The 22119-nt window shown below is 44.3% G+C and overlaps 1 protein-coding gene and 1 pseudogene across 1 annotated transcript; one reads left to right on the plus strand and one right to left on the minus strand.

Annotated features, from left to right (window-relative positions):
- Positions 1-51: 51 nt before the first annotated feature.
- Taldo (transaldolase) lies at positions 52-21047 on the minus strand. Its single transcript, XM_065224292.1, has 3 exons — positions 20791-21047; positions 940-1063; positions 52-880 (listed from the first exon to the last, which is right to left on the minus strand). The coding sequence occupies exons 1-3, from the start codon at positions 20891-20893 to the stop codon at positions 97-99; spliced, it is 1011 nt and encodes a 336-aa protein (XP_065080364.1). The 5' UTR covers positions 20894-21047; the 3' UTR covers positions 52-96.
- On the plus strand, positions 10690-12329 carry LOC135703096 (uncharacterized; annotated as a pseudogene).
- Positions 21048-22119: the final 1072 nt, after the last annotated feature.

Raw genomic sequence — 22119 nt, forward strand, 5'->3', positions numbered from 1 at the left:
GAATTTTTATTGCAAAAAGTGATTTGTAAACAGGAAACATGGAAATTTCAGTTAAGTGCTCCAAAGAAATGCACCATCCTGCGCTGCCCCCTTTCTTCAAGCAGCCTGTTGAACCAATCCGCGAAGCAAAGCTTCCAGTTTGCGTCCATCGGCGGCAAATTTCCTGATGCCGTCCGACAGCTTGTCCGTCGACATTTGATCCTCGTTCAACATCCAGCGGAATGTGGCTTCGTCCAAATTGATCTTCTTCAGGTCGCAAACCTTGGCCGTCTCCGGATCCAGATAGCGCTTGATTGGCTGCTCACTCTTCTCCAGCTCTCCGAGTAGCTTAGGGCTGATGGTCAACAGGTCGCATCCAGCCAAGGCACGGATCTCCCCGGTATTACGGAAGGACGCTCCCATCACGACGGTTTTGTAGCCAAACTTTTTGTAGTAGTTGTAGATCTTGGTCACCGAAATCACTCCCGGGTCCTGTTCCGGTTCGAACGATTTCTTATCCGTATTGGACACATGCCAGTCCAGGATGCGACCAACGAAGGGCGAAATGAGAGTTACTCCCGCCTCGGCGCAGGCAACGGCCTGGGCGAACGAGAACAGCAGTGTGAGATTGCAGTGAATGCCGTGGTCCTTTTCGAGTTCACGAGCCGCTTGGATGCCCTCCCATGTGGAGGCCAGTTTAATCAGAACGCGCTTCCGATCGATGCCGTTCTCCTCGTACAGCTGGATCAACTTGAGGGCCTTGGCCACCGAAGCCTTCTTGTTGAACGATATCCGGGCGTCGACTTCGGTTGAAACGCGACCCGGCACCAGCTTCAGGATTTCACAGCCGAACAGGACGAACAGCATGTCCGCTGCTTCCGATACTTGCTCGTCTTCGGTGCTATGGGGGGGGGATAAGTTTTGAATAATTTTCGCTTCTAAGGGACAAATAAAACTTACGATCCCTGCTTTAGACCGTACTTGACGGCTTTGTCGATCAGATGCTGGTACTGTTCCATGCCGGCTGCCGACAGGATCAGCGATGGGTTGGTCGTGGCGTCCGTGGGCTTGTAGACCTTCATGGCTGGAAAAAGAGAATGCATTCGTTCGTAAATTTCTGGTTTGCACTGTGTAATAGTTATGAAGTTGTTAATTTATCAAGTAAAATAATTGTGTCTTAAAACAAAAAAAAAGTAGAAAAGTCTGTGCCCAGGGATACGAATGGAAGTTTGTCGTAGGACAATAGACTAACACAAAGACCAGGGGGTCCCGAAGAAGCATGTTCAATCTTTTGGCTCAGTACGCAGTACCAGACATTCTACTTGAAACCGGCAAATGGGAATCTATTGTGGACGGTTAAATTGCCCAGGAGTGGAAACACAGGTGGACAGACACAGACAGATAAACGACTTCAGGCCAATCTCCCTCACCTGCTGCGCTTCCAAAATCACGGAGAGGATGCAAAACAGGCGGCTAATGAACTTTCTGGAATTCAGGAGTCTGCTTGATCATCGACAGCATGCCTTCCGTCCAGGACATGGAACCAACACCTACTTCGCAACACTCGCTCAAGTTCTCCATGATGCCACTTCCGCTGAACACCATGCTGCACTAGATGCCAGACGTGCATTTAGTTAAGAATTTTCTGCTTAACCGCACCTTCCAAGTGCTCCTGGGAAACCATCGTTCTGCTACATTCCGAGAGGAGACCGGTGTACCCCTCCCCCGAGACGGCTAATACATAGGTGTAACAGTCGGAAGAAGTGTTAGTTTGTTTACTTAAATGAACCATGCCCATTTTGTTATGGCATGTTTGCTATACGAAATGCGCCTCGTGTTTATTAGCGAATTTCACATCAAAGATTGATTAATTGAGTAGGAAATCAGTTTGGCACGGCATTTGTGACCAGCATACACCTTCCGGTAGTATGAAACAGGTCAAAAACTGTTCAAATCCGCAGATAAAATTTTTGTTTTGAATTTCTGTATAGCAAAATAGTGAACTTTTCGTGAACATTAACGGCAAAGAACTCACCAACACTGGGAGACTGTGAGTTCCTGCCCACCTGTTCATTTTCCATCGTGCCCCTCCCCCTCCCCTTCGACGAGGTTCAAGACGCGCCTAAACCTCCTCCGATCCATCGCGGGACGACACCCGGACTGTAACCGATACACTGGGCTTCGCGTCGTTAGAACTTCGGGAATCACATCTGCTTTACGGGATAGAAATCACCTGCCTAGCCATTAAACTAGCCTCCACGTACCATCAAGCAATACGTATCTACTCTGGTCTCGTACCACACCCGGAACCGCAGCTTGCATAGAAAGTGGAGTACTACCGTTTAACCGACTAATTATTCAGACTTTCAGCAATCGATCCATCAGCTTCGAGGAGAAGACAGAAGGCTTGGATGAGAGAGCATTCCTCTTCTCGGAGACTAAATAGCTCCTCTCTGATACTGCAAACCTGGAGCTCCATCCGCTGTCCAGGGTCCACTGGTGCGGAGCCAGAGGTTGGAACTTGACGGTAAAGAGTACAAGCCCTTGACTCTGATCTAGCCAAACACCCACGGATTCAAGCCATCCAAAAATACGCACCCAGCAATACCACCTTTGTCTGGATCCCTGAACACGTTGGCATTCATGGAAACGCGGAGGCAGACCATCTAGTGGCCTCCGGAAGACAAAGCACCACTGTTCACCCGGGAGATCCCATTGGGATATCTAAACAAAGGGTTAAAACGCTATCTGGAACTCATGGTCCCAATCGAGGGACCTATTCATTAGATAAATTAAGGGAGACACTCGTAAGTGGGAGGTTCCTTCCGACATCGGCGCCTAATACATAGGTGCCACAGTCGGAAGAAGTGTTAGTTTGTTTACTAAAATGAACCATGCCCATTTTGTTATGGCATGTTTGCTATAAGAAATGCGCCTCGTGTTTATTAGCGAATTTCACATCAAAGATTGATTGATTGAGTAGGAAATCAGTTTGGCACGGCATTTGTGACCAGCATACACCTTCCGGTAGTATGAAACAGGTCAAAAACTGTTCAAATCCTCAGATAAACATTTTTGTTTTGAATTTCTGTATAGCAAAATAGTGAACTTTTCGTGAACATTAACGGCAAAGAACTTACCAACACTGGGAGACCGTGAGTTCCTGCCCACCTGTCATAAAACCGTCTTGCCTTCCGACCAGGGCTGGAAAGCACCTCAGAGCGTTAGCAATTCAACTTTGTGCATGCATCTCACAACACTCGACAAAGAGTGTGTGGTTCTCCCATTTACTTCGCACACTCTTTTTCAACTAATCTGTGAGAAAGCGATCCACACAATGAGCGGTACAAAGACGGTTTTATGACAGGTGGGCAGGAACTCACGGTCTCCCAGTGTTGGTAAGTTCTTTGCCGTTAATGTTCACGAAAAGTTCACTATTTGCCTATACAGAAATTCAAAACAAAAATGTTTATCTGAGGATTTGAACAGTTTTTGACCTGTTTCATACTACCGGAAGGTGTATGCTGGTCACAAATGCCGTGCCAAACTGATTTCCTACTCAATCAATCAATCTTTGATGTGAAATTCGCTAATAAACACGAGGCGCATTTCTTATAGCAAACATGCCATAACAAAATGGGCATGGTTCATTTTAGTAAACAAACTAACACTTCTTCCGACTGTGGCACCTATGTATTAGGCGCCGAGGAGCGGTACACTCCGAGCGGCACAGGGAGCGAATATAATCCAACAAGCGCTAATGTCTTCTTTAAATTATTTGCAGACTTTGCTTGCCACGACTGCATGCATAGGAGATGAAGAAGAGCATAACGGAGAAGAATTTTGTCTTTTTGCTGGGTTTCCCATTTGCAACCCTACACTGAGTGCCGCTTTTTGCGTCGGAGCCGTCGGAGCGATGGCTACACATTGAGCTTTCGTTATTTCTGGCGGTGTGTCTGTCTTTTCTTCTCCAGTGCTTTACAGTTGCGCAGGGTGAAAGACAAGCAAACTTTGTGTTTGCTTGATTCTCACTTTGTTTATTTCAGAAAATCAGTACTTTGCGCACATTGTTGCGTTGGGCGCCAGTGTTGCAAGTTCCCCGGTAGCGGTAGAGCAAAACTACCATAGGGCGGACTAATCACAAACACTTAAAGCAATGTGCACCAACAAATCAAAATAAGGCATGACAATCATCTTAAAATCAGTTGCTATCCATCTCTCGAACCGATCAGTCGCTTTATCACCAGATACTATATTCGAGATTCTTTTGTGCGGCGTGCGAGCGTGTGCTTTTTACTTTACTATGAAAGTGTTACGAGAAAACTGTGTCGTATTAGACACATCGACCGTGTATTTCGGTCATAAAAACATTCTTGGACAATGAGCTGCAGCTCGATATGTCGCTTGTGACAAGTATCCAGCCTCACAACGTAAAGAACGTTGTGTACCTGGGTATGCGAGACAAGGACGCGGCCGACAACATTGCTTCAGCCCATCATTTGAAGCATTGTATTGAAAGTGAGGGGAAAAAGTTTCCATTACCCATCTACGTCGAGAGCAGTGCTGTTGACGTACGGATTCACGATCTCCCGTCGGATATGGATAATGTGGTTATCGTTAACCATATGCGCCAGTATGGAGAGATAATTGCAATCAGAAGTGAAGTTTGGAAAAGCTACTTTCCAGGCTTCATTAATGGAGTTCGCGTCGTAAGGATAAAGCTTAATCATCCAATTCCCTCTTACATTACTGTGGACGACGAAGTGACTTTGGTGTCATATAAAAACCAAGTCAAAACTTGCCGTAAGTGTGACCGAAAATCTCACCCGAAACAACGTTGCTCCAAAGTGGCAACAGCGGTAGCAGCAGCAAAAAAACAGAATTCACAATCGGAGATGGGGAAAAATAACACCAGCAGCGATAAAAATCACAGCAACAGTAACATCAACAACAACAACATGAAGACCAACGGCAATAGCAAGCTTGCGGACGCAGCTAAAGATAAGCAGTGGCCTTCTCTTCCTAAACCGGCAACTGATGCAGATCTACACATAAACAATAGAGCAGTGATGAACAAGCGACAAAGGTCCGTTGAATCGGAAACAACAAGCAACCATACGAGAAAAGTTAACACGAACGAACCAACTTCCAGTGATAGTGATTGCAGCCTGACCACCGTGAGTTACATTTGTCCCTACACGCAGCGACCATACAAGATCCCTTCGTTTGAGTGGATTGAAGATGAACAGCAGAAACGTGCTTTGATCGAGGATTACAAGCAGAAAGTGGATGCTTTGTACCTAGCGCAGCAAAATGAACTAGACAAAAATATTTGAATTGTTTTTTTTTATGATACTTGGCTCCTGTCTTTTTTAGACATATGAGCCTTACAAATAAACAGATTGAAAAAAAAAAATCATCTTAACAACCGTGTATTATGGCTATCATCTTCCTGAACATCCTTTCTAATTTCCTTTCTCAACTGTGAGATTCTTCAAGAACTCCCTGCCATTTTCTTTTCTACTCTACTACTATGTCACATAAAAGTTTCACTACTCACGATGGGCCCATCTTCTACCTTTGGCTGCTGCTGATGGGTGCACCTGCATCGCCGGTACTGCTTGGGTGGATGTACTTCAACGTTTCGGCCGTGGACGCACCGTGTACCGCTTCCCTCGTACGACACTACCAACTTCCGTGTTGGTGCGACACCGTTGGATTTCCGTCTAGATAGCGAGCGAACGTAATCGCTGGGGCTCACCTTGCTTCCTGCTTCTGCTGCTGTCTTCGTCCGCTGAGCTGTCACGCAAGCCAGCGCTTCTCCGCCCGGATAGCGAACGAGTGTTGCTTCACTTCGACCGTGCACGTGGACGCTCGTGTCCACACCGGTTGCCACCACTGTCGTCTTAGTCAGCACGTAGCTGCCCGAGTCTCGATCGGCCACCGATGCTCTCGTTCGTTTTCTATTGCTGCGGTCGCAAACCGAACTCCGGAATGCTAGAGGAAAAAATTAAATCAAAAGAAAGGCCCTGTGGCCAATTGAGGTTAGGTTTGGACTCATCTCACAAACCAGCACGTGACCTACATCTCTTGAAGGCCTTTCTTGTTCGGATGTAGACCGGTTCGCCTTGAGTAAACCAGCCAGTTCGTTTGTCATGCGTGCAACGTAGGTCAGCCTGCAGAAGAGGTTGATTTAGCCGATTTGTTCTCGGAGGGTGTGCTGGCTACTAACCTTGCTATACCACGCGAATTTGCTCTGGGTGCTTTCCAAAGGGATCGCTCTAGTCGATAGTAGATCTTTTCGCTCCGTTTGCCCACCAACCCTCGGTCTGCGTGAGAAAAATGCTTGCTTTATGGTTTGCAAAAGCTTCTACAGCGTGTTACCTTTTTGCGGTGTTGATTCCTCCAAAATGGACCTCTGTGGCTTGGATGTCTCACAAACGTCAATGAGCAGCCAGTGATCTGTGCGTTTTCGCTACGCCCGTTCGTAGAATCTCAATCGGACGCAGCCGTCTCGCCAACACCAATTGAGGGCCGAACAGATCCGTTGTATGCAACAGCAATGGCTGTCTTCTCTTGCACTGGTAGCTTATTTCTTACGCCTGGATCAATAACCACACGCGAGTCGCTTTCGCCTATCTACGCACTCTTTTCCTTTGTTTTCAGCGGAAGCCGACGGGTTCGGTTGCATTCAACACCTAACCGGGTGCAATATAATCCGCTGTATAAAGTCAGCTGTCAAGCAGTGCACCCATGCAGCATACGGTTTCACCGTTGACACGGAAACTTTTCGTTTACGTTTTTGTTTTTTACCGTTAATTTTGCTTATTTACATCTACATATTAACTTAAACCGAAATTAAACGTAACAACATTGAGTGATCAGATGACAGCCTTGATTCTGACCACCGAATGCAGGTGATCATGTCGAGGCTCAGAACGGGTCACACCAGAATATCGCACAACTTCTCCGGGAACGGACCATTCCGGAAATTTGGGAACTCTGTCGAACACCCCACTCGGTGGAACACATCATCTGTCTTCTTCTTCTTCTTCTTCTTCTTCTTCTTCTTCTTCTTCGCATTTCAAGGTTATTGCATATCGCATATTAGCTTATAGCGTGCTCTCAACTTAGTGTTCTAGATGCACTTCCACAGTTATTAATTGAGAGCTTTCGATGCCTGTACCATTTTTGCATTGGTATAACTGTGTGGCAAGTCCAATCATACTTCTATGCCCAGGGAAGTCGAGAAGTTTTCCAACCCGAAAAATTCCTAGACCGGACCGGGAATTGAACCCAGCCACCTCCAGCATGGTCTTGCTTTGTAGCTGCGCCTTTACCGACTGAGCTAAGGGAGGCCCCACACATCATCTGTCACTGCCCACAATATGAGGGTCCCCGTGAATGCTATGACATTTCAGGCAGCATAAGAGATGCACTCAGCGACGACCCGGCCAGGACTAAGGCACTGATGTGCTTCCTTCGTGAGGCCGGTCTCATTAACCAAATCTTATCTCCTCACCTTAAAACCTGACGCCACACATTGGACGCACTCTAATCACCAAAATGAATTACGCTCTGCATAACAATACAATGACTCCTGATACCTACACAACAACTCTCAAATGTCTTGCTTAAGGACGCAATTGGGTAGTTAAACTTCGAAAAATATACCGATTTTTATACATCATCTCATAGAGCTTCGCTTTCTGAGAACAACTATATTTGTATCGATCCCGCAGACATTCATCTCGATAAATCAAGATTTAAATTTTGTTGACACTAAATATATTCGTTGACAGCTCGCTCCCATACAAAGATCCACCAAGGGGCGCTAAGATGGTGATTTTTGCTAATGTAATCGTACTTATTTAAAATAGTTCCAATGTACCAAAATTGATAAAATTTTGGATTTTGGTTCCATTTTTAATGCAGATAACGAATACGTATTCACCTCAATACCCCTAAACAACCCAATTGGGTTCTTTAAGGTTATTGAGGTAAATACATATTCGTAATCTGCATTAAAAATGGAACCCAAACCCAAAATTTTATCAATTTTGGTACACAGGAACTATTTTAAATAAGAACGATTACATTTGCAAAAATCACCTTATTGGCGCCCCTCGGTGTCACTTTGTATGGGAGCGAGCTGTCAGTTTGTCAGTTTAGTGTCAAACAGTGAAATTATTATTTTGCTTTAAATCTTGATTTAAAAATCAGGATGAAAATGTGTGGGTTCGAAAAAAATATCACTGTGCTCAGAAAACGAAGCTCTTTCAGATGATATATAAAAACCGATATATTTTTCAAAATTAAAGAACCCAATTAAGGAAAACTAGGCAACAAGATGACTGCAATTTTGACAGCAAAAAAATTGTTCAAACTCTGTAAAAGGGGACCCCCTCAGGGGCTCCACTTGTTTCTGGAGACCCCCTTGCAGCATTCCTGGGAAACCTCTTTCTGGGGGTTTTCAGAGACAAACCAGCCCATGGCTGAACGTCTCTTTAATAAAGAAATCTAAATCTATTCCAATAGATTCTGGTTCAATTATTATAGGAAATTTAGAAATTTTAAATATATAGGTTTTCCCGGGAAGCTGACCAGACTGATCAAGGCTACGATGGACGGTGTACAGTGCTGCGTGAAGATATCGGGTGCGTTATCGAACTCGTTTGAAACTCGCAAAGGACTTCGACAAGGCGATGGTCTTTCCTGCCTCCTGTTCAACATTGCGCTAGAAGGTGTTATGAAACGTGCGGGCTTTAACATGCGGGGCACGATCTTCAATAAGTCCAGCCAGTTCATCTGCTTCGCTGACGACGTGGACATTGTCGGAAGAACGTTTCAAGCCGTGGCGGAGCAGTACACCAGGCTGAAACTTGAAGCAGAGAAGGTTGGATTGAATGTGAATGCGTCGAAGACAAAGTATCTGTTAGCTGGAGGAACCGAGCGGGATAGGGCTCGCATAGGCAGAAGCGTGATAATCGACGGAGATGAGTTCGAGGTGGTGGATGAATTTGTGTACCTCGGATAATTGGTGACGTTGCAGGATGCAGGAGGAGATTGGAGGGCGGGTGTTTGACGCATAGAGCCTGCCAATTTTGCTCTCAGAATGTCGCAGTCAGCGGTTTTATGATTCGTGAGCGCTCGCGATTCGTAGAACCGTTGATTGTGACTGCAAGTGGATTTGGCAGGTTTTGTGAGTCGGACGTTTGCTTTTTGGCCTATTCTTGTGTCTAACATGTGCTGAGTATCATTATAGGGTCTAATGGTTTTGAGATTCCTGGTTGCATGAAATATATTTGTGAAAATATCTTATTGAGATTTTAGTAGTCACGTTTTGTTTGTAGTTTATATTTTATTTCTTTCATGTAATTATCGTAAATAAAAGTTATTCAATAATAGATAGTTCATCCATATATTCGGACTTTGACGCGAAGCGCTGTGGATTATGAGATGCTTGATGACCCTGGAGGGATCGATTTTGCTTACTGAGCAGAAAATCATGGATGTAATTTCAAGCTCTTCCACAGCACAATAAATCGCCACCATCATTTGTATATTTGATATTGAACATTAATCTGGGAAACTATTTGCATATCAAGCGAAAACGTAGTCCTGTATTGTCGCGAAGCGTTATGGTTCTGAGATGCTCGATGACCCTGAAGGGATCGTTTTTGCTTACTGAGCAGAAAATCATGGGTTTAATCCCAAGCTCTCCGTCATGACTCTTAAAATTCATGATCACTAAACAAAATGAATATGTTCTTTCGATAGCCGGCTATCGATAGATTAAATAAACAACAAATAAACAATACATACTTTTGGTTGCATCGCCAACTTGAGGTGAATCCTAACCGAATACCCTACCCAACCCTCCAACTCCGTAGCACTTATGAGGGTGTCGCTAAGTCGGTGGCCTCTCGTTAAGTAAGTACTACATCAACATTTCCTTCCCTATCCCTAGTTATGGTAAAGATGGGCGTGGCCGGGAATAGCGGCAGTCATGCTTCTGTTACTCTTGTTTAGATTGGAACCAATGTTTACTCCCCAGGATTATTCCTGAAAGTAGTCTTACTGAGAATTTCAGAAGAGACGTGAGTGTCGCTAGTATCCAATCTACGAAGTATATCATAACAACGCTAACGCTCGGATAATTGGTGACGTCGGATAACAACTGCAGCAGAGAAATTCATCAGCGTATTATTGCCGGAAGTCGTGCTCACTACGGACTCCACAAGATCGTGAGGTCGGGTAAACTTCACCTCCGTACTAAATGTACCATGTACAAGACGCTGATAAGACCGGTAGTTCTCTACGGGTACGAGACGTGGACAATGCCTGGGTGTTTTCGAACGACGAGTGCTTAGGACCATCTTTGGCGGGGTATGTGAGAACGGTGTATGGAGGCGAAGGATGAACCACGAGCTGGCGCAACTCTATGGCGAACGCTGTAGCTAGAAAGTTGCAAACGCTGAACGGGTACGATGGGCGGGACACGTTTTAAGAATGCCGGACAACAATCCCGCAAAAATGGTGTTTGCCTCGAATCCGGCCGGTACCAGACGAAAAGGATCACAGCGAGCAAGGTGGTTAGACCAAGTGGAGCAGGATCTTGGAAGTGTGGGACGGTCAAGAAACTGGAGACAAGCAGCCACGGACCGAGAGAATTGGCGTAACATTGTGATGCAGGTGCAATCCTGAGGGATGTCGGACCAGGATAAGTAAGTAAGTGATTTGATTGATTGGATCTGTCTACCATTATTTTCCATGTGAACTTCTCACGCTTGAGACTATCATGACATTGTATTTTCACGCACTCACACTCACCAAGCCAATTGGACACATTGGAGCTAATCGAAGTAGAACTGGCACTCAAATGGGACATCGGACTTGGATCCGGGGGACTTCCTCTAGATGTCTACCGCCGGCCAATTGCCCTTGTTGTAGATGTTACGGTTTTGGAAGCTGACGATGAGCTGTCCGATTCATCGTCTGTTGAAATTGTGTCGGTGTGCGACGAAGTTATCATTGATCTGACGCTCTCGACAGATGAGGAAGTCACCTGCCGGAAGAAACGGAAACGCAAGCGAGTCAACAAGACTCGAAAACGGCAAAGACTGGAAGATACGGGTTCGACTGATGATGAGCCGGAGTTTTGGATCGATTTGATGGACATGGACGATAATGAGAACTTTAATAGTGTATGTATGAGTATGGGTATTGCAGAAGAGTACCTCTAGGTATTTAGTTCCCTCCCTCTAATTTATAAGAGTAATGTTTTCGCTGAGATTATAATAAATTATAAATTAAATTTTCTAGGGTGTATTGCAGCCATATGATCTGAAGTGCTCGTCCCCTATTCCCGAACATTGGTCACCACTTGAAAACGCAGGCAGCATAACCAACCTACGTGTTGGTATATTCTGTCCTCGCCCAATCCGTTCTCGATTGATGAACGCTATAATGAACGCGATGGATAATATGCAAGATTGGGAACCGCATCCCCAATATAAACGTAATGGCTTTTCCTTGGACACTTTGTGGTTCTTGGCCGCTAATGAATATTCGGCATTGTGGATGATTTCAACCGTCGAACAAATATCAAAGAAAAAGTATTGGCGTCGAGCCTGTCTGATAGTCGAACCATGGAGCAGTAAATTTGTCGTGAAAAATGTCCTACAGCTAACGCTTCCTTGGAAGCAACATCGGTGATCGAACGTCTCCGGAAAGCAAACTTGATGCACGGATCGAACCGCTGGAATCTTATCGGTTGTAAGTTAGGAAACTTGAAAATCCAAGTAACGCTGGCCGTCAACGAAGAGACGATGGATTCATTGAAGCAAACTCAGTTTTACATATTCTATGGGTTCAGTCAGTACCGCTGCCAGGTCGTAAAAACTGCATTGAAGTAACAGAAGAAGCGTAATGGGTATACTCTTATCTTAGACTACAAGATATCAGATCCATTTTAATTAACTTTTTACGAGGTTTCAAAACGTTGCTATTAATTAATTCCTTCAATAAATATCGTAATTTGATAGTTGTTAATAATGCAAATATCCTGCCTCATACACTTAAAATAAGATAAATCAGATCAATTAAATGAAAAGGGCGTACACGAAAAAGGAATATTAATTATTAATTAAAGCAAGCAAACAATATTATGCCCTAGGTATAGGAATAAAATGCTAATTTTATTTTTGAGAATCTTTCTAAACTTTACGTGAAACTAGCGCGTGTCTAAGCTGACATTCGCTCTAGATAAAGAAAAATTAATTACTAACAGATTGGAAGCTCTCATTATCATTGAGGACATAACAAATTTGAATATGTTCTTTTATTTCTTGTGTTGTAATCACCCATATTATTGTTTTCGTTCAAACGGTATTTTCCATACAAAACAACTTTTTTTTTATGGAAAATACGGTTCGAACGAAAACAAGAATAACGGTGAATAAGTATGACAATAAACTTTCGCTAACTCAAAGGGACATTTTCATTTTTGTTAAAACCGCTTCTTTCTTCAGCGTTTCTCCCTGCACTTTGGTCGGATAGCGTATAGGGCGTCGTTGTGCCAATTTGGTCGTGGCACGTTTCGAGCATGAAAGAGTGATTGCAGTTTGCTCAAAAGTGCCTGAGTAAAATCGAAGACAACATATCAAGACCTTTTTTTGCTATTTTATTTAAAGCATTCCGCTAACAACCCAATTTCATTACTTCATTATGATGACTACCAAGCCTTTGGGAATTTCCCTTATTAGATTTATCGATGTATCGATGTATCGATTTTTCTCATTTAGTTTACTTAAATCTTTTGTTTTTTAGTTAGGTAGATTACGCTTCTACACATTGTAGTTTCATTTTTATACCTGTAATCTTGATATATTTACCTAGGGGATGAATACTTAAGGGGGTTAGGTTTTGGTAAGTTCTTTACTAGGAATGACACTGATGAAGACTGCACATTGTAGTCGTAATACGTATCTGTCATTATGTGGAATTAAATGGAAAATAACCTTTTTTGCTACAATAATAATAATAATAATCGCTCCCTGCGCTTCGGTCAGAGAGCGTATTGGGCGTCGTTGTGCCAATTTGGTCGAGGCACATTTCGAGTATGAGAGAGTAATTGCAGTCAGATCAAAAGTGTCTGAGAAAAATGCCAGTACTTTCGCAGATTACCCGAAGTTGCGATAGTGAAGGTATGATCACTGAAAAGCAGACATAACACTCTTAAAACGTTCATCAAAATCGTTTTTAACGGTAAATTTAAATGTTTCTTAGTTGATAGTACTGCCATTTGTGGTGCACATAATCAATTCCCTAGCGTTTGACGTTTACACACTACAACCATCTGTTGAGTGTATTGCCCATCAAAGTATATACGACAGATGGCGGTAGGGTTTACAATTATAAATGTTCAATGTGTTGTGTCTGCTTGTCTGTGATATAACATTGAGGTAACGTTAGGATAAATTCAAATATTACGCTTCACTTTCAGAAATACTTCACTTCGCAACCGATGAACCATTCTGACGGCCATATGAGTACCCAAGTAACCATATAGTCGCAATATAGCGTGTATATTCTTAGTTTGCTTGAGTATGGTTAGTTGGGGAATCTGATGAAACTGTCACTTCTTGAAACTGATCCCTTTCTTATTTCTTTCATTCTCCTTTCGCAAACGGAGCGCTCGATTGACCAGTGACTTTGGACGTGAGCCTCGTCCCAGATCACCATGGCAATTCAATAACATATGGTGGACATCAAACCGACCAAAAAAGGCGGAATCATATTAGAACCAACCAATCAAGGACGGTCTACGGAAGGAAATTGCCGGTAAAGCACGGAATGAAATACGAAGCGTTAGAGAAAAAGTCCAAGGGATTCCAAAAGAAGCAAATAACGACGACGGAAGAGCAGAATATGGTGAGAGCTTTCCATTTATTTAAAAAAAAATAAATATCAAAATTACACTAAATACATGCCAGGGTTGAAAAGAATATTTTCGAACCTGGAAGTGTGTATGTATCACCAATATGCATTTGATAACGGTGATGCATACATGCGGGGCTTATTGTGAGTGAAAGTAACCTCGGAATGGGCGTGACTCTCCAGACATTCTGAAATGGGTTGCTGGATCTGCAATAGAGCTATCACCTTCTAACTACCGGACTAAAGCTGTCTACAATGACCATAAATGCGATATTGTAGAGAGAGTTCTTCCATAATAACACTGCCGGCCAGTGGGGGTTTAAGGAAATACACACACACACACACACTCACACTCACCAAGCCAAAAAATCATTCCAACTTAAAACTCATAAAAACCGCTCAAACGTCAAATGTTCATGCATGTTGTGTTAGTTTTTGTTTATCCACTGATGGAAAAATAACAGTAATAACAATGAATAACGCAAAAAAAAACAATGAACTTTTGATCCTGAAAACTCATCGGTGATTTTTGCGCAGTTGAATTTTGCAAGGCTCATAGGTGAATAAATTCAGGCATTTGAGCTTTTCCGAACACTAGTAATGCGCTTTATCTGTAATAGATCAAAGCAAAGCAGGATCGTTAATATTAATGGTTTATTTTTGAATATATCAACTAAAAAAATGCTTCCTTCACAGACAAACAGACATAACACTCGCAAGTTGTTCATCGAACAAGCATTTAACGGACAATTTAAAAGTATCGTAGTTGGTAGTACCGCCACCTGTAGCGCGCATAGTCAATTCCCTTGCGTTTGACGTTTACTCACTACCGCCATCTGTTCAGCGTAGTGCCCACCACAGTGTACTCAACAGATTTGAACATTGAACAATCAGGCTAAGGCCTTGTTGTCCTCTGCTGTCCGAAGAAGTCGTCTCCACTCTACTCGATCCATGGCCACAGTTCGCCAGCCTCGTAGTCTGCGAAGGGTCCGCAGGTCACCTTCTACTTGGTCGATCCACCTTGCCCGCTGCGCGCCTCTTCTTCTTGTTCCTGTTGGGTCGCTTTCTAGAACCATTTTCACTGGGTCGTCGTGCGGCATTCTTACGACGTGCCCAGCCCACCGTAGTCGCCCAATTTTTGCAATGTGGACGATGGATGGTTCTCCCAGCAGCTGGTGCAATTCGTGGTTCATTCGCCTCCTCCACGTTCCGTCATCCATCTGCACTCCACCGTAGATGGTACGCAACACCTTCCGTTCGAAAACACCAAGGGCGCGTTGGTCCTCCACGAGCATAGTCCAGGTCTCGTGGCCGTAAAGGACCACCGGTCTAATCAGCGTCTTGTAGACAGTCAACTTCGTGCGGCGGCGAATTTTATTCGACCGGAGCGTCCTCCGGAGTCCAAAGTAGGCACGATTCCCTGCCATAATGCGTCTTTGAATTTCTCTGCTGGTATCATTTTCGGCGGTCACCAGTGAGCCCAAATACACGAACTCATCGACCACCTCGATTTCGTCACCGTCAATCTGAACTCGGGGTGGGAGGCTAACATTGTCTTCCCTAGAACCTCTTGCTTTCATATATTTTGTCTTTGATGCGTTGATGGCAAGTCCAATCCGTCTAGCTTCAGCCTTCAGTCTGATGTACGTTTCCGCCATCATCTCAAAGTTCCGTGCCATAATGTCAATGTCATCGGCGAAACCAAGGAGCTGGATGGACTTCCTGAATATCGTGCCACTCGTGTCTATCCCAGCTCTTCTGATCACACCTTCTAACGCGATGTTGAACAGCAGACACGAAAGTCCATCACCCTGCCGTAACCCCCTTCGAGATTCAAAGGGACTCGAGAGTGTCCCCGATACTCGAACAACGCACGTCACTCGATCCATCGTCGCCTTGACCAATCGCGTCAGTTTATCCGGAAATCCGTACTCGTGCATAATCTGCCATAGCTGATCTCGATCGATTGTGTCGTATGCGGATTTGAAATCGATGAACAAATGATGTGTGGGCACGTTGTATTCGCGGCATTTCTGCAGAACCTGCCGAATCGCGAAAATTTGGTCCGTGGTAGCGCGGGCACCCATGAATCCCGCCTGGTATTGCCCCACGAACTCTCTTGCATATGGTGACAGACGGCGGCATAGAATTTGGGAGAGTACCTTGTAGGCGGCGCTCAGCAGTGTGATCGCGCGGTAGTTGCAGCAATCCAACTTGTCGCCCTTTTTGTAGATTGGGCATACGACACCTTCCATCCACTCCTCCGGTAATATCTCCTCCTCCCAAATCTTGGCAATTACCCAGTGCAGCGCTCTAGCCAGTGCTTCACCACCGTATTTCAATAGCTCACTTGGTAGTTGATCTACACCAGTTGCTTTGTTGTTCTTCAGCCGACCGATCTCCTCCTCAACTTCTTGAAGATCAGGGGCCGGTAGCCTGTCGTCTTCTGCGCGTGCTCCAAGGTCTGTTGCCGTGCCACCTTCGTTTTCTGCTGCTTCACCGTTGAGGTGCTCGTCATAGTACTGCTTCCACCTCTCAATCACCTCACACTCGTTCGTGAGAAGGTTACCGTCCAAGTCCTTGCACATATCGGCTTGCGGCACGTAGCCTTTGCGCGAACTATTTAGCTTCTCGTAGAACTTCCGTGTGTCGTTTACACGGTACAGATTTTCCATCGCCTCGCGATCTCGATCTTCCTGCTGACGCTTCTTCCTTCGGAAAACCGAGTTTTGTCTGTTCCGCGCTTGTCTGTATCGCTCCACATTCAATCTCGTGCGGTGTTGCAGCATTCTCGCCCGTGCTGCATTCTTCTCCTCTACTAACAGTTTGCATTCGCCGTCAAACCAGTCATTTCTTCGGTCCGGGATTGCAGTACCTAGTGCCGCTACAGCAGTACTACCTATGACTGAACGGATTTCCCTCCAGCCATCTTCAAGAGAAGCTGCGCCAAGCTGCTCTTCCGTGGGTAGTGCAACTTCCAGCTGCTGCGCGTAGTCCTGGGCAACTCCGGTGTCCCGTAGTTGCTCAATGTTGGGTCGTGGCGTTCGACTTCGACGTGTGTTATGCACCGTCGAGAGTTTTGAGCGCATGCATACTGCAACTAGGTAGTGGTCCGAATCTATGTTCGCACTGCGGTACGTGCGGACGTTGATAATGTCGGAGAAGAATTTCCCGTCGATTAGAACGTGATCGATTTGGTTTTCTGTGTGTTGGTCAGGTGATCTCCAGGTGGCTTTGTGGATATCCTTGCGGGGGAAAAAGGTACTTCGAACTACCATACCCCGGGAGGCTGCAAAGTTCACGCATCGTTGGCCGTTGTCGTTAGATACGGCATGCAGGCTGTTTGGCCCGATTGCCGGTCTATACATTGCCTCCCGTCCTACCTGAGCGTTCATGTCGCCGATGACGATTTTGACGTCCCGTTGCGAACAGCCGTCGTACACCTGCTCCAGCTGCGCATAGAACGCTTCTTTCTCGTCGTCGGGTCTCCCTTCGTGTGGGCAGTGCACGTTGATGATGCTGTAGTTGAAGAAACGGCCCTTAATCCTCAACTTGCACATCCTCGTGTTGATCGGCTGCCAACCAATCACGCGTTGGCGCATCTTACCCAGCACTACAAAGCCGGTTCTCAGCTCGTTGGTGGTGCCACAGCTCTGGTAGAAAGTAGCCGCTCGATGCCCGCTTTTCCATACCTTTTGTCCCGTCCAGCAAAGTTCCTGCAGTGCTACGACTTCGAAGTTGCGTGGTTGAAGTTCGTCATAGATTAACCTATCGCAACCCGGGAAGCCGAGCGATTTGCAGTTCCATGTTCCGAGTTTCCAATCGTAGTCCTTATTTCGTCGCGTAGGTCTGTGCCGATTGTTCCGATCCGTATTTCTTTCTTCGGTATTTGCAACTTTGTTTTTTTTCCAGGGCGGCTTGTTGGGCCTGCCCCAACCCCCTGTCTCGCCGGGGGACCATCGTGCACAGCTCTGTTTAGAGTCCCACGCTGACGGTGATCAGCCGCTCCTAACATGGAGAACAGACGCCGTTTTGAGCCGCACCTCCATGGTGAACAGACGCTCGGGTTTGGTGAAGCATTTCCTCTATCACCGTACTATGGTTACCGCGCCAGTGTTCGCGTCGCACCTCTTCACTTTGCTATTGCCGGACTGGCAACATTGCCCAGGCTACGCCAACGTACTCAACAGATGGCGGTAATGTTTTAGCGACGATGTTTTAAAGTGAGAAATATTCAATGTGTTATGTCTGTTTGTCTGTGCTTCCTTTTTTTTGCTAATTATAACAATATACCCCATCCCCCTCACTCATATCAATAGTTTCAGTTTGAAATAACTTCGGAGTTTCATATTTTATCGATTTGGTATGTTCAGGATGAATTATTCAAAAACGTTTGCTCAATCTCATAAGCATTGTTTGGCAGCGGGGTGGGGGAGGGGGGAATGGCTTACGGGATGCAGTTTTTAAAACGAAAATTGTTGTAGTGTAAATAATTAATATCCACTTGTTGGTTCATTTGTTAGTGAGGAGATGTTGTTTGAATTATTAGCAGCTGGGAAATTTTAAATTTCTATACAAAGCTTTCATTTGAAATATTAAACTGCCATTCGGGCCACCCGCATATAGAAAACACAGAAGTAGTCGTACGTCAAGAACCAAAAACAAGAGAAAACGAAAACTGTCTTCACCAGTTTCGTCTCAGACACAGGTAAAGTCGGATTTCGCTTGTTGGGCTAACTTTAAGTGGGCTAAGTTTCAGTTGGGCTCCCAAGCCAAACGTCACTTCTAACAGTGCTAATTCCTTTTCGAAATTTCAACCGGCTTCATGCAAAATCCTGCAAACGAGTGGAGTAATGATACAGATTATTTCAATGCGATACAACGAGTTGCTTCCTTGATGGTTGTCAACGATATGGCTGAATGAGGGGTGAAGCTCATTTCTGACTTATCAAGAAATCCACCCGAGACCTAGTTCAACAGCAATATTTAGTCTTTATCTTTACTTTCATTGATATAAGTGAGGGCCGGAAAGCATACAGTAAGCCCCCCCCATATCTAACTACGCCTATTAAATGGAGCACATGATTTGGAATACATTTGAACATACCAACTTGACAAGATCAGAAACACCGAAGTTATTGCAGTTTGAAGCCTTACCTCCATTTATATGGGTGAGGGGGCGGGGTATAGTTAGCTCTCCTCCCCCTCATCTCTTAATATGCCTATGAAATTGAAAAACTGTTTTTGAATAATTCACCTGAACATACCAAATCGATAAAATAATTAACTTCGAATTTGGAGTCTGACTTTCATTGGTACACCGGCAGTGTTGGCAGAAAAAGGATTTTTGACATTTAATTCGAAACATTGATTTTTGAACAGCGATAACTTTTGTTAGGGGCATTCTAGCACAATACATTTTTGAGCAAAGTTGTTAGGCACTTCCTGGGCTATACTTTGACGTATTTATATGCGGGGTTTGTGCAAAATTGTGGCCCCTAGTAATAAAGATACAAATTACAAATGCAATGCGGAAAGCCGGGTTACAACCAATCGTCCCCAAATTTTGCACAGTTGTTTGGCACCCCAAATGGAACCAAAAAAACATTGTGCTGAAAAAATGATCATGATGACCCATCCTTACTGGTTCAAAAGTAAGCATAACCACCTCGAATAACGTTCGATGACTAGGCCTGATGCAATCGACAGACAATTTCTTCGTCTGCGATAAGTAATTGAATTTCAGTAAATAGCTTGAACTCTGAGTCTGAGCATCGCACAACGGTAGCGCGCTCCGATCAGTATATTTATATGTGCCGTGCATCATTCGTTCCATACGTTGATAACAATACAACGCCCGATCCAAATTACGTGTAAAGACACAGACGGTTGTAAAATTTCAGCAGTCGCCATCACTGTCTATCGCACACGTTATATAGATTGTGTAGAAACGATCATCGCTAAACCAATTCCACCAGCTAATCCCTCATACACTTTGACCTTCCAACGCACTTCGTTGGTTGCATTTTCAAGTGAACTTACATTCAGCTTCTCTCATTCAACTCCTTTCACTTTTTGTAGGTGCGTGCATTACGTTTTGATTTGATCGATATATTGATACCTATCTCTAAAAAATTTGCTAGGTCAGTCGTCTACTACGTTTTCCTTTATTAGTGTGATAAATCGGATTCGATATTTAGCTTCAACAAATTGATTTGTTTACCGATTATAAGGTTTTAAGCAAGACACTCTAATACCTTAAACCTGTTGCTAGAAGAAAAAACGATCTCAATGTAAAATCGTGACCGAATGTAGGGCAATAACAAGCGAGGCAAGTTCACGTGAGTCGGACAGTAAACCCACAAGTTTTCGCTACTTGTGATGTTGATGTTATTCTATCACGTATTCGCACCCGTTGAACTTGGCTCCAGTACGCAATACCTATTCGGTGGCAACCACAATTCCCTACATGACCCTAAACATTTCCATAGCTGTACTGATGTTACTGATCTTGAAGCACGCAAACACTCCACTTTCCTCGCGATGACAGTTCAAATATAAGGTAACAGGAGAGTGTCCCACTGCACGTTATCTGTATTGGTTTCCCTTTGCCACCGGGAAGCCTCCGGCTTTCGCTATGGATGTTAACATTAGCAACAGAGTAATATAAAAAAAAAAACGTTACAGGCGAACTGCTATAGAAGGTTCCATACGGTCACCTTCACAAAATATTTAAACTACCCTCTATCTCTGACGTAGATGCATCACTCAATAACACCATCGATTTGATGACTACACATATTGTTCTAGAAGCTTTCCCGTTCCAGTTGATGGGTACCCTTCATCACGATAAAAACTATTGCCGCTTACCTTCGAAATCGCCCGTATCGGCCACGATGGTGGTCAGTTGCTTCAGCTGTTCCAAACTCGAGACCATCTTGGATTTCTTGACCTGCGGTTCACTACTGCTCATAATCGACTGAAGTGTGGCTGAAGTGCCTTCTCGTTGTTCGTGTGGAAATAAATACGCGACAAGGATGTCAGTTCCCAAATCGGAAAATGCAACTTGGTATGTACCAAAGTCAGCGAGGCGTAGGTATATGGCGAACGGATATTCGCGGACCGAACTTGATGCCGTGCAAAGTCGTAGTGAGAGCGAACGATTGTACAAGACGGCGTCGTTTGACACACTAGTGCACCACGGAATCGAAAGGAGGTTCACCGACATGTACCTACAGCAGCCTATAGGTCAAATATACGAATGTAAGCAACAATACATTGACATTTGCGCTATAGCAACTCCGCTTTAAAGCGACTGAATCCAAGTGTGTGGATGGTGAGACAAAATACACAAAAACGCTTGGAACTGATAAGTGCACAAAAAACAAGCAATCGAAACCGGCTACAGCAAGCAATCACCGTATAACCATGTCTAACCCTTTGCTCGCCAGCGCTGTATATTTAGTAGCAAACATTTTGTATCCGTCATAAAGATGGATTAAGTTCGTAGAAGATTTCAAAAGATTAAATTTGAAAAACGCATAAGGAGGAATAAATAATTTTTTTAAGACTTTATTAGGGAGATTTTGGGCCAACTGGCTAGTTCATATCCAAAGGGAACTGTAAAATCATTTTTCTTATCACACTTCGCAATTTCAAAAGCACAAATCTCAAGATTTCCGAGGTTTATAAATCTGAAAAATTTCATACATTGCTTGCTTCTCCGCAGCAAACATCAAGTAACTACTAGTTCGTGCTACGTGCTACGTGCATTCACAAAAACCATACCCTAAGCAAATGAAAATGATTTTTGAAACATTTTAGTCTGGAGCGGTGCGCATGTCGCTGGGTGGGTTAGAGTGGGAGGTAAAGCAAGCTCTCACGTTCGACACGAAGGTTCGCATTATGAAATGTTTTGGTATCCGAGTGCTCGGCTTATGCATCAATCGTCATTTAGAATGTCCACCGATAGGTGGCGCAATAATGCATTAAAGAGAACGGTATCACCACCATACTCGGCCGATTGGGAGATTGCCTTAAAAGCTCGACGCAGATGTCGCCACTGCATGATGATGATAATGTTGACAGGCTCATATAAAATTCGTGAAAATTAGCATTAAATCATAATTTTCATCAAGCCTGCGTATAATCCTTCCAATATAACATTTGAGTTGAAGAAGAAAATGTTTTCACGATCAG

This window comes from Ochlerotatus camptorhynchus, unplaced genomic scaffold, assembly GCF_037179485.1.
Source record: "Ochlerotatus camptorhynchus isolate MF236.1 unplaced genomic scaffold, CSIRO-AGI_Acam_v1.1 ptg000209l, whole genome shotgun sequence".
NCBI classification, from domain to species: domain Eukaryota; kingdom Metazoa; phylum Arthropoda; class Insecta; order Diptera; family Culicidae; genus Ochlerotatus; species Ochlerotatus camptorhynchus.

Bases quoted from the DNA above. Each gene is read 5' to 3' on its own strand.
- Taldo (XM_065224292.1), bottom strand. From the start codon at position 20,893: ATGAGCAGTAGTGAACCGCAGGTCAAGAAATCCAAGATGGTCTCGAGT. The intron at 1,064-20,790 runs GTAAGCGGCAAT...CTCTTTTTCCAG, and splicing joins CGATACGGGCGATTTCGAAG to CCATGAAGGTCTACAAGCCC. The intron at 881-939 runs GTAAGTTTTATT...CCCCCCCCATAG, and splicing joins TACGGTCTAAAGCAGGGATC to CACCGAAGACGAGCAAGTAT.